The sequence below is a fragment of the Telmatherina bonti genome, assembly GCF_933228915.1.
Source record: "Telmatherina bonti genome assembly, chromosome: 15".
Classification (NCBI taxonomy): domain Eukaryota; kingdom Metazoa; phylum Chordata; class Actinopteri; order Atheriniformes; family Telmatherinidae; genus Telmatherina; species Telmatherina bonti.
Window position 1 is genome coordinate 78,110 of NC_136613.1, and position 12,127 is coordinate 90,236.

Here is a 12,127-nt window from a genome sequence, read left to right on the forward strand (position 1 = left end):
TGGAACGTCAAACCTGGTGTGGATGTGTTTATTAGGCAGCTGCTATACCAAGTGAACTGAACATGACATCCACAGGAGTGCTCAGCTACAACAAGTTTGGTTATTTTCCTTGTCTTTCTGTCTGAGACCTGAACTAGGAAGCTAATTACCATGCAATTTCACCCCTTACCCAGTAAATCATCACAGCGACCAAGAAAATCACCATGGTAACTTGTGCTGAACAGCTAACCTGCTCTGGAGCAAGTTATGTTCTAGGTCAGAGATCACCCAGTATAAAAGCACCACCTCTGACCGATCACATCTCTTGGAAAATGGCTGCCCATTCTTAGAACATTCTGTCCAGGTTGGTGGTGAATGGTGGCAGGAGTGCAGAAGACAGTGTTTTATTATAATTATTTTAGGGACAAATGCAACCTGATGACAAAATAAAATCTTATCACAGTTTGTGTTCTTGTTTTGACTTGTTCCCATTTAGCTCCACAAGGGTCTCTCCTCAAATAAGATTAATAATAATGTTCACACATGCAGAACTGCACAACCAGTAATTTATGAAACCACAAGTACTGGTGTCATGGTGACAAATTAATATTCCAGCACAAAAATGTCTTTGAAGGCCTCAGTGTGTAAAGGCAGGAAGAGAGGAGGTTCTACCCCAAACATCTGAAACCGAGTCCATTTATATTAACATCCTATAAACTCACCAGTTTACACAATTATAGTCAGAATTATTTCCTGGCTGTTGCCACAGCAACAGTAATGCTTCTGGTCTGGATGATGTGTTTGATTCTTCATGTGTGAGAAGAATAACTGTCTGCTCCTTCATGTCGACGTAGCTGTTATACAGGGTTTCTCCATATCTGATTGGTCAGATGCAGCAAATTCCACGCTATGATCCAGATGGAAAACCCTGGTTGGATTACCAAATTGATAAGCAGCTTCTAGATCGTCAATGTTAACCCTTAAAACATAGTTTATCCTGCTTCCTGGTTCAGGACTCTGGTCTTTATGCTCCTGAAGCAACATTTCTATAAGGGTTTTGTAACAGAGCTACTCTGGTGATGTGTTGCCTCTAGTATCACTGAAAACTCAGCCAGAGACAGCTGGTAAACTCTCCTGTTTCCTCCTCTAAACTGAGCCACTGCAAGGTTGTTCTTAGCTAGCAGCTGGGTTAGGTCCCTTCACGTTACCCAGCAGCAGCTGCCAGCAAATGGGTAACCACACAGAGTTTCTGGCAGTACACAAGGATTCTGTATGTGTCAGCATCTGTGCATCACGTGTGAAGTTGTTGTCCAACCAGAGCCCACAAAGTTATGTTGTTTTGTCCAGTGTTTGCATTTTTCTTCCTGCTCTGGTGCAGATTGTGACATCTGTCTCACTTCAGAAATGTAAAAGTTGGATAAAATGTGACATGAATGCAATGCTCCTGTTTCCTCCCTCTCCTCCCACTCTGCCCTGCAACTTTGTCCTGTCTTACTCGGAGCCTCTTTTTACATCTCTTTACTTCCAATCAAACTACATCATGGATTTGATCGGCTGGTCTATCAACGCAATTGATCAAATTTTCTAAACCCGAAGATTGGGCAGAGGGGAGCCCGCATGTCCTGAGGCGACGCTTCCGGCTGGATACGTTCAGGACTCATGGGCCAGGTGGAGACCGATGTGTGTGGCGGCTCTGTCCTCTGAGGACATGGAGGATGTTTACATCTTTGGATTATTGGTGATTGGGATTCTGCTGATTGGCGCTGGTGGAGTCCTGATCTACCTGAAGACCCATGAAATTCTGGCAACAACTGAAAAGCTGCCAGAATTCTGTAACGGTATGTGCCGGGCTAGCAGTGCACAGACTCTTGTGTTGACCGGACTCAACCGTAAGCAGGAGGCCGGTCTGGTCCAAACTGGACATCTGGCCGCGGTCCCGGAGCTGGTCCACAGAATCGATAACAACATGGAGAAGATGTCTGCTAGAATCGGTGGAAATTGACCCCCCCATTCGGCTGTCTGGAGCTGCCAGCCTGAGAACGGCTATGGACTCAAGGCCGAGGGCAGATTGTTTTCCTCGCCTGGAACCCAAACAACAATCATATCTGGATTCGGCTTCCCAGCGGAGCGGCCTTGGGCGGGCGCAACCCCCCCTGAGAATGGAAGAAGACATGTTCATAGATGCTCTGTCCCCCTCCTCATCCACCCCCAGTCCCCTCCGTCATGACTCACCGCCTTCCTGGACTTTGTGTGTCTTGTTTTAGTTTGTGCTTCAGTGTATGAGGTTTTTTCTCTGTATTTTCAGACGGCATCTTCCTGGCGCGCCCCGGAGTTACATGATCTTTTTTGCCCTCGACCCCCCTCCCCTATGATCCTAATGTATCTCTGTTCTTATCTATTGTAAGGCAGCGCTGGTATAATAGCTGCACGGCCTAAGCTTAAGCTCGGTTCTGTTTTGCTCTTTTGTCATGAATGTTACATGTCTGTATGTCTGACCTTGGACGAGCTGGCTTGAACTCTGAATTTCCCCTCGGGGATGAATAAAGTATCTTTGATTTGTAAAGTACTTTTGCTGGCCGTTGGCTTTTAAAATGTAAATAAATAAAGCTGATATTGACATGACTACACGGAACGGTGAACACCATACCTGGATCTGATTTAGAACCACACAAAGAGGACTGAATCTGATCTGAAAAACTGATTTTAACGGTTCAGATTAAAAAAGAAAAAAGATAGACAGAATAACAAGTTCTAAGGATCTGCTGTGTGAATGTGATTTAAGTGTCCACATAATGCTGATTATTCTGAGCTGTATTCTATAAATAAATATAACAGTACTATTACCGTATTTTTCTGGCCACAAGGTGCACTACATTATAAGGTGCAGCCTCAATTACGGAGTCTATTTTTCTCCTCAGGTCATGCATAAGGTGCACCGCGTTATTTGGCGCATGCTAAAACGAAAGTAAAACAAAGTAACAAAAACAAAACAGTGAGTTTGGTTGAACTTAATTCCAAACAGTACAAATACTTATTCCATCGTCTGCCGCTGCAGAAGATGGATGGATGGATGGACAAATACTTATTTTGAAATACACAAAAAAAATGTTTTTTTAATCACTCTGTTGTAATAAATCCGTCAAAGTCCTCATCTTCTGTTGGAATTAAACAGCTAGGCAATTTCACCATCAAGCATAGTGGGTTCTCTCTCTTTGTTGTAAGAGTTGTTGCTGGGTGGATGTTCAGCAATGATCCTGGCTTTTGCAGAAGCTCGGACAACAATCAATGGAGATACGTTTGTCCAGGCATTCACAATCCATTCACATATGGTGGCGTACCTCGCCCAATGCTGCCTCCCCGTCTCTGTGAAGGTGTGTTTACCGTTTCTCATCCATCGCTTCCATGATGCTCGCTACTTAGCTTTAAACTCAGTGTTTACACCATTGTCCAGTGGTTGTAGTATTTTAGTTATTCCTCCCATATATAAACAGAGAATCGGGCTAACTTTGGTAAAACAAGCACTGATTTTAAGCATAGTGGTTCAGTCAGTAAGGAGAGTTACTGCTAGAGTTTCTGTCTTGGTTTCGGGTCTTTGTTTGGTGCCGGGCTCTGTCGTTACCACGTTTCTCTGATATCTACAACAGCTGAGTCCGTGACGCGAGTCACACTCCCTGTTCAACTGCTGGTGGCAAGCAGAAAGACGCGGTTTCAACCGGCTGTGAAACCAAGCTGAGTGGACTCAGCTGGGTCAGCCTCAGGTCCTTAAGCAGCCCAGCTGTCGCGTCAACAGTGTCAACCACTGTGTCAGCCCACGTGGGTTTAAGACTACAAAAGGGTAAAGACCTGCGAGTCTACCTGCGCGAGTCCACTGAGTAAAGGCACAAGGAGCCGCAGCTAAGCCCACATTACCATGTGTTACCAACCCATCCCCATCCGATACGGGTACAGACCAAGGCGTGTGTCCCACAGACAATGCAATCCTCTAAACCTCTCTGGTCCACTGTCTCCCACACTATCCTCATCCTCTGACACCTCCCGTCTCTGGAACTGTCAGTCCGTAGTAAATAAAACAGAATTCAGCAGTTCTCTGATGTCAGTCTCAGACGTTCAGGTCCTGGTCCTGACTGAGACCTGGATCCGTCCAGAAAACACCGCTACTCCAGCTGTTCTCTCCCTTAACGCAGATTTCACCCAGAAACCTCGCTCTGCTGGACGAGGAGGTGGAACGGGCATCCTGCTTCCTAAAGAATGGAACTTTACCTCTCTGTGTCCTTTGGCTTCCTACTCGGCACTCGAATATCATGCAAAAAAGGTCTCTGCACCTACCAATACATACATTCTGGTCATCTGGACTTAAATATTCACACTGGCAAAACTCAGGCCAATGACTTCATGAACCTCGTCAACTCCTTCAATCTCAGACTGGTCTAGACTCCTCCAACACACAAGGCTGGCAATGCTCCTAACTTGGTACTGATCAGAAACTGGTCCACAGCTGATCTTCCAGTGTTCAGCTCACATGAGTTGAAAACAGGGGTGCCTCAAGGGTCAGTGCTCGGCCCTCTTGTCTTCTACTATACACCTCCTCACTTGGTGCAGTCATAAACTCTCACGGCTTCTCCTATCACTGTTATGCTGATGACACTCAGCTTTTCCTCTCCTTTTCTTCCAGACGACACAACGTTTCACTGAGAATATCAGCTTGCCTTGCTGATATCTCGGCATGGATGAAGGATCGCCACCTTCAGCTCCATCTGTCCAAGACAGAGCTCATTGTCTGCCCAGCCAATCCTTCCTTGCAATTAAGTGTGAAGCTTGACTCTGTCACACTTGTTCCTATGCCTGCTGCCCAGAATCTGGGTGTCATGGTGGATGACCAGCTGACCTTTAAGGTCCATGTTGCCTCGGTTGCCCGTACCTGCCGATATGCTCTCTACAACATCAAGAGAATCAGACCGTACCTGACAGAACATACGACTCAGCTGTTGGTTCAGGTTCTGGTCATCTCACGCATCAATTACTGCAATTCCTTACTGGCAGGTCTGCCTGCATGCTGGTTAAACCTCTGCAGATGATCCAGAACCAGCAGCACGTCTGGTCTTCAACCAGCCCAAATGGACTCATGTCACTCCGCTGCTGATCGCTCTTCAATTCAATTCAATTCAACTTTATTTATATAGCGTAAAATCACGGCAATGCCATCAAACTTCACTGGTTTCCAGTTGCAGAGCATCAAATTTAAAGCTCTGCTTCTGGTTTACAAAACAACTCAAACGGCTCCCGTCTACCTCACTCCCTAATCCAGACCTACACTCCCTCTCCACAGCTACGTTCCACCAGTGAAAGACGCCTCGTGTTACCACCACAACGTGGGACTAAATCACCAGCCAGACTCTTTTCCTTTGTTGTTCCACGATGGTGGAATGATCTCCCAAACTCTGTCCGCTCTGCAGAGTCCCTGTCTACTTTTAAGACCCAGCTGAAGACTCAGCTCTTCAAGGAGAACTTCAACACTTAGTATAGCTATATTTGTTGGAAAGTTGGAAAACTTAGCCCAGTTCTTTGTAACAAACTTTTTGGTATTAATTATTTGTATTATAACATATGTGATATTATGGGATGGGAAGGGAGTAAACAAAAAAACAAAAAAAGAAGAAAAAAAAAGCCTGTAGCTTCATGGAAGGACCTGCATCCAACTGGACAGTCCACCAGCACCTTCCTACCATGTCCTCTACTGTTTGATTTTGTGCTTGTGTTGTTTTCACTCATATGTAAGTGGCTTTGGATAAAAGCGTCTAAATGACTGTAGAATAGAATAGAATAGAATAGAATAGAATAGAATAGAATAGAATAGAATAGAATAGAATGACTAGGTCAGAATTCATTTGCTTACTTGACTTTTCACAGTAGCGTCAATATGGCTGTGCTTGGAGTTGCAGATCAACCGAGATGGTGATGCATGAAGAAAAAAAAAAAAAAACTGGTCTCTCTCAGCCACTCCTTTCAATCTCTGCTGGTGTCCTTCTACAGATGCTCCATCCAGAGCATCCTCACCTACTGCATCAGTGTGTGGTTCTCCAGCTGCACAGCTGCAGACAGGAAGGTGCTCCACAGGGTTGTCATTGGCTGTTCCCTATCTCTGGAGGATCTGCACAGCCAGCACTGCCTCAGGAGTGCTAAATAGATCCTCAGGGATCCCTGTCTTCCTGGACAAAAATTTTTGAGCTGCTACCTTCTGGTAAACGCTACAGGACACTAAAAACAAATACAAACACACTCAGAAATGGTTTTTATGCTAATGCTATTAAGGCATTAAATGCTGCATGAATGTCCTGCAGTCAAGAGCTCGGAGCTCATTACAGTGCAGACTCCACCAGATGCAATATATGGGTGGCTGAATGGGTGGAATGTCCTGTATGTTCTTTCATTCTTCCATTTATTATCACTACTTTTTATATTTTTATATGTTTATAATTTTATATGTTCATGTTTATTTCATGTTTTTTTTTAAATATCTTTATATTTTTGATATTTTATACTTTTGTTGCACCTTATGACCATTTGTACATTTTCAATTTTGTTGTAATCGTGCAATGACAATTAAGACATTCAAATTCAAAGAGATTGTTTCCATCCATCCATTTTCTGCTGTTCCCAGTCCATCTGAGAGATATACCTCACCAGGGAGGCGTCCAGGAGGCATGCTGACCAGATGCCTCAACTGGTTCCTCTCGATTCGGAGGAGCATGGGCTCTACTCTGATCTCCTCCCGGGTGACCAAGCTCTTCACCCTATCTCTAAGGGAGAGCCCGGGCCACCCTGCGGAGGAAACTCATTTCAGCCACCTGTATACCAGATCTCCTTCTTTCAGTCACGACTCACAGCTCATGACCATAGGTGAGGGTAGGAACGTAGATCGACTGGTAAATCGAGAGCCTAACCCTAACTCATCTCCCAAAACCCCAACAAGGATTTGTTAAATGACTTTGCAATATTTCTGGTGCCTCTCTCCACACTTTCACCAAACAGACTTTTGGAGGACTTTCATATCCACCATGTCAATTAATAGAACATCAGAGATTTTATCCATTCTTAATAGTTCTGGACTCCAGAAATACATTTATTTTTCAATTCATTCAAAGGGCCATATTTTGGACTTCATTTAACATTGTTGTTTTCCTGCTGACTGGAAGGCAGATCTTATCCCTTTTGCTGATCACAAACCAGTATTATTCAGTGTTTACCTACCCACTCTAAAACAATCTTAATTTGGACAGTCCTCCTGCAGGTATTTACATTTTAAGTAAGTGGGACAGCATTTCCATCCTGGATGACCTGGTATTCCACGAAAACAACATACCTTCATACTCTTCTAAATAACCTAATCCCACTTAAAAGCAGATCAGCTACTATTACCAGTTTTTCCACCTTGGTTCAGACCGGTTCAGACTGATGAAGGCTAAAGGATGGCAAAAACTCAAAGAGAAAACAGTTCCAGAAATCGTATACCCGGGAGTACATGACAGGTGAGCTGGAATGGTCTTCTGAAGCCCAGTTATTGCTGGGACTCACCTGGAGCCTACTTGCTATGGCTCTGTTGTTGTCTTGGGGAGTGATGGCGTGGACTGGATGACACCCCCCCACCTCTGACAGTTGTTCTGATGGCTACAGAGGAAGGTGGATAGTGATGGTGCTGATGTCCAGCTCTGATGGGTTTGGCTAGAATGAAACACAGCAGGTGATTCAATCTGGAACACAAAATATAATGATTGGTCAAAAACAGCGGATCTCACCAATCTGAGCAGTGTGTCCTCTCCTGGAGATGTTCTTGGATTGGACTGCCGCCTTGATCCGGTCCACTTCCTGTTGATAGCGTTTACGATCCCTCACAGCCGACTCCTTAGCATTCCTAAGAGCAGTTTCCATAGCTTTCACTCGTTCTGCTGTGACTCGTAGACGTCGATCCAATTTGGGCAGCTCGCACCGGAGGTCAGCGTTGTCTCGAACCAGCTAAGGAACACAGATGGTTAAACTTCCTGAAGGTTTTCTGTTGGCAGGTTGGCTCTGACTGGTTTAACCCCTCAACCAGCAGTGGCACACCAGCGGGTAATTGTAATTATTTTTCATAATATAGTACTTGTACAATATCTTAGACATTTCCTATTTCAATACAACTACGCATTGCGCACCAGTAGGCTCTCCCCTTCTAACACAATTTTTGACAAACTGGATAATCCATGGGCTGCATGGTGGCGCAGTGGTTAGCACTGTGGCCTCACAGCAAGAAGGTCGCTGGTTCGATCCTTGGCTGGTTTGGTCAGTGGCCCTTCTGTGTGGAGTTTGCATGTTCTCCCCGTGTATGCGTGGGTTCTCTCCGGGTACCCCGGCTTCCTCCCACCATCCAAAGACATGCATGATAGGTTAATTGGTCACTCTAAATTGCCCCTAGGAGTGAGTGTGAGCGTGAGTGTGGTTGTTTGTCTCTCTGTGTGGCCCTGCGATGGACTGGTGAGCTGTCCAGGGTGTACCCTGCCTGTCGCCCAAAGCCAGCTGGGATAGGCTCCAGCTTCCCCGCGACCCTGAATTGGAATAAGCGGTTCGGAAAATGAATGAATGAATGGATAATCCATGGTTCCTCCTTAGCCAATAATATCTACTGAGTGTCAACCCATGTGACCAGACAATCACTTCCTCTTCCAGTCTGTGCGTAAACATTTCCAACAACTAGTGTACTTGTGTGTGTCCGTGCACAAAAGCAGAATTGTTTTTTTCTCTTTAGTCTCTGGCTAAGTCTCAATTCTATCTTTTACACCTTGCCCTAGCCCTATCCCTCGGCCCCCTAGTGGAGGGGTAAGTGTCAAAAGGTGAAAATGTTCCCCTAAGAAATGGGACACCACTACACCGTGACGACGTCATCAAGCTGCGGCACTCCAGCTGCTATGCAAACAGCGGCGATGAGTGATTGTTTTCCAAGATGCCATTGTCGTCAGCCATGCTACTTTCTGTTGTCTGGGCAATCGGTATATCTCCCATTTTTTGTCTGCTTGTTGGCCAGTCACCTTTCCTTCCAACCACACCTCTTTTATGAATGTTCTGTATCGAAATTAGAATTTTTTTGTTTGTTTTCATTAGCCCAATGCGTTCCATTACAAGGGTCAGATACAAGTTGTCTATGAGATACATAGCAAATGCTAGCCTCTTGTGCTAACTGTAGCAAACTTTCACAGAGCAGAACATACAATCGTAAAATAAAAAGCCGTAATTTCAGTCTTGTTATTAAATCGTATTTTAATGCTGAAAATACTTAAATTTGTGAACCTCTTTTTCAGGATTGGTAGACATGTTGCTGGCGAATGCGCTGTACCGGAACTAGTAATTGGCAGCCGTACGCTTCTACCCCTTCTTCAATGAAGTGTGGTCCTGGAAAATCTTCACTTTAAGGGGTGTGCAGCCCTCACCCTTCCTCCTTAGCCTTTGTCCAAAGGATGATTGCGCAATATGAAGGGATAGGGCTAAGTGGAAGGGGGAGAATTGAGAATCACCCTCTGACTGCAGAAGACCATGAAGGAGAAGACCATGAAAAGTAAGAGCAAACTTCTATATGTAGCTACGGTGTGTTTATCAGCTGTTTAGATTTTAAAAAATCCTTTTATAAAAGGACAAATAAGTAACTATGTTGTTGTTTATGTGGTGTGGGGGGGTGCTTGTTTACTTTGTGCATATGTGTGTCAGGATGGGGGGTTGAGTTTTGTTGCCTTTAGATCTGGGACCTAGTTTGTCAGAAAACTTGGGGCCTCGGTTCTAAAAACGTAAGACCCCTGGTTCATGTGGGTTTTGTTCAGTCCAAGTGTGCATGAGGCAAAATGAGCAGTTATGACTTAATCAGCTTTGTTAAAAGTATTTAATGACATACTCTTTGCTAACGACTCTGGTGATTATACAATTCTTATATTATTGGACTTGACAGCAGTGTTTGACACTGTTGACCACAACACTTGAGTGGCTCGGTTATGCCACCTTCTGGGTATCTGTGGTACTGCATTGGAGTGGTTCAAGTCCTATCTGTCTGACAGAAGCACGAGTGTGAGTTTAGAAAATGTTGAATCCAGCTCTGCTCCACTTCCTTATGGGATTCCACATGGGTCGATTTAAGGGTCCCTCCTTTTCTCTTCGTATTTAATTCAATTTTCAATTCAACTTTATTTAAAAAGCGTCAAATCACGACAATGCCATCTCAAGATGCTTTACAGACAGAGAAGAAAATATAATGAAAGCCAATTCATAACAGCCTATATAAGGAAACCAACAGATTGAGTTGGAGGTCCAACTCAATCTCCCATCCTGAGCAAGCACACTGGCAACAGTGGGAAGGAAAAAACTCCCTTTTAACAGGAAGGAAACCTCCGGCAGAACCCGGCTCAGGACAGGCAGCCATCTGCCTCTGCTGTGTGGGGGGAAGAGGACAGAAAGACAACAGACAACAGGAACTGCTACTCCAGGCCAGGGAGACCTGCTGAGACAGGAGACATACACGTTAATGATGCAACACTGTTATGGGGGGGGATAAAAGAGAGAGAAGCTCAGTGTATCAGGAAATGTCCCTCAGCAGTCTAAACCTATAGCAGCATAACTAAGGGATGCTAACCATCCCTAGCTATAGGACTTATCAAAAGGATAAGTCTTCAGTCTAGTCTTAAAGGTGGGGAGGGTGTCTGCTTCCCTAACACTAACTGGGAGCTTATTCCATAAGAGAGCGGCCTGATAACCAAAGGCTCTGCCTCCTGCTCGGCTCTTTGAGACTCTAGGAACCACAAGTAAGCCTGCAGTCTGCGAATGAAGTACTCTACTTGGTATATAAGGAACAATGAGGTCTTTGATATATAGTGGTGCCTGGTTGTGGAGGGTTTTATATGTAAGGAGAAGAATTTTAAATTCTATTCTAGATTCAACAGGCAGCCAATGAAGAGAGGCTAAAACTGGAGAAATATGATCTCTCCTGCTGGTTCTGGTCAGGACTCTGGCTGCAGAATTCTGGATCAGCTGAAGGCTTTTCAGGGCATATTTAGGACAGCCCAGTAATAGAGAGTTACAGTAATCTAGTCTCGAAGTAACAAAAGCGTGAACCAGTTTTTCTGCATCACTCTGAGACAGAATGTCCCTAATTTTGGCTATATTACATAAATGAAAGAAGGCTGTTTTAGTAACCTGCTTAATATGTGGGCCAAAGGACAGGTCCGAGTCAAATATTACTCCAAGGTTTCTCACTGTATCACTGGAAGCTAAAGTAATGCCATCCAGGTTCATTACAAAACTGGAAAATTTAGCTCTGAGTTTTTCAGATCCAAAGAGAATTACTTCAGTCTTATCTGAGTTTAAGAGGAGAAAATTTCTAGACATCCAAGTCTTTATGTCTAGGAGACAATTTTGTAGCCTATCAGGCTGATTTGTTTCATCTGGTTTAAAGGATAAGTATATTTGAGTATCATCTGCATAACAATGAAAGTTTATTCCATGTTGTCTAATAATTTACTGCCCCTGGGATCAGTCCTGAGAAGGCATGGCATCTCATTTCACTTTTATGCTGATGATAGTCAGATATACAGTGGGGCTCCAAAGTTTGGGCACCCCTGGTAAAAAAAAGTCTTCCAGATCTTTGAGATTTGTGGGCCATCTTTGACGCACTGCTCTTTTAAGGTCTATCCATAGACTTTCAATTATGTTGAGGTCAGGAGATTGTGAAGGCCATGGCATAACCTTCAGTACATACCTCTTGATGTAATCCACCCTGGATTTTGAGGTGTTTTTAGGATCATTATCCATTTGTAGTAGTGGTAGTGGTATTTGTAGAATCTATCCTCTCTTTAACTGCAGCTTTTTCACAGATGGCATTAGGTTAGCATCCAAAATGTGCTCAAATCCCATTGAATCCATTTTTCCTTCTACTCGTGACATGTTCCAAGTGCCACTGGCTGCAATACAACCCCAAAGCATGATCCACCCCCATGCTTAACAGTAAGATAGAGGTTCTTTTCATTAAATTCTGTGCCCTTTCTTCTCCAAACGGACCTGTGCTCATTCCGGCCAAAAAGTTCAGTTTTAACCTCATCAGTACACAGAACTTGTTTCCAAAAAGCATCAGACTTGTCTA

The 12,127-nt window shown here is 44.3% G+C and overlaps 1 protein-coding gene across 1 annotated transcript in view; it reads right to left on the reverse strand.

Annotated features, from left to right (window-relative positions):
* Positions 1 to 6,112: 6,112 nt before the first annotated feature.
* Positions 6,113 to 12,127, reverse strand: part of LOC306766499 (kinesin heavy chain-like) — a gene marked incomplete at both ends in the record, with an annotated part of 80,984 nt that continues 74,969 nt past the window's right edge. The window contains 4 exons of the mRNA XM_079254279.1: positions 6,113 to 6,234; positions 6,661 to 6,776; positions 7,563 to 7,698; positions 7,773 to 7,989. Of these exons, the coding sequence (XP_079110405.1) occupies positions 6,113 to 6,234; positions 6,661 to 6,776; positions 7,563 to 7,698; positions 7,773 to 7,989 (591 nt within the window). The remainder of the gene's footprint in view (positions 6,235 to 6,660; positions 6,777 to 7,562; positions 7,699 to 7,772; positions 7,990 to 12,127) is intronic.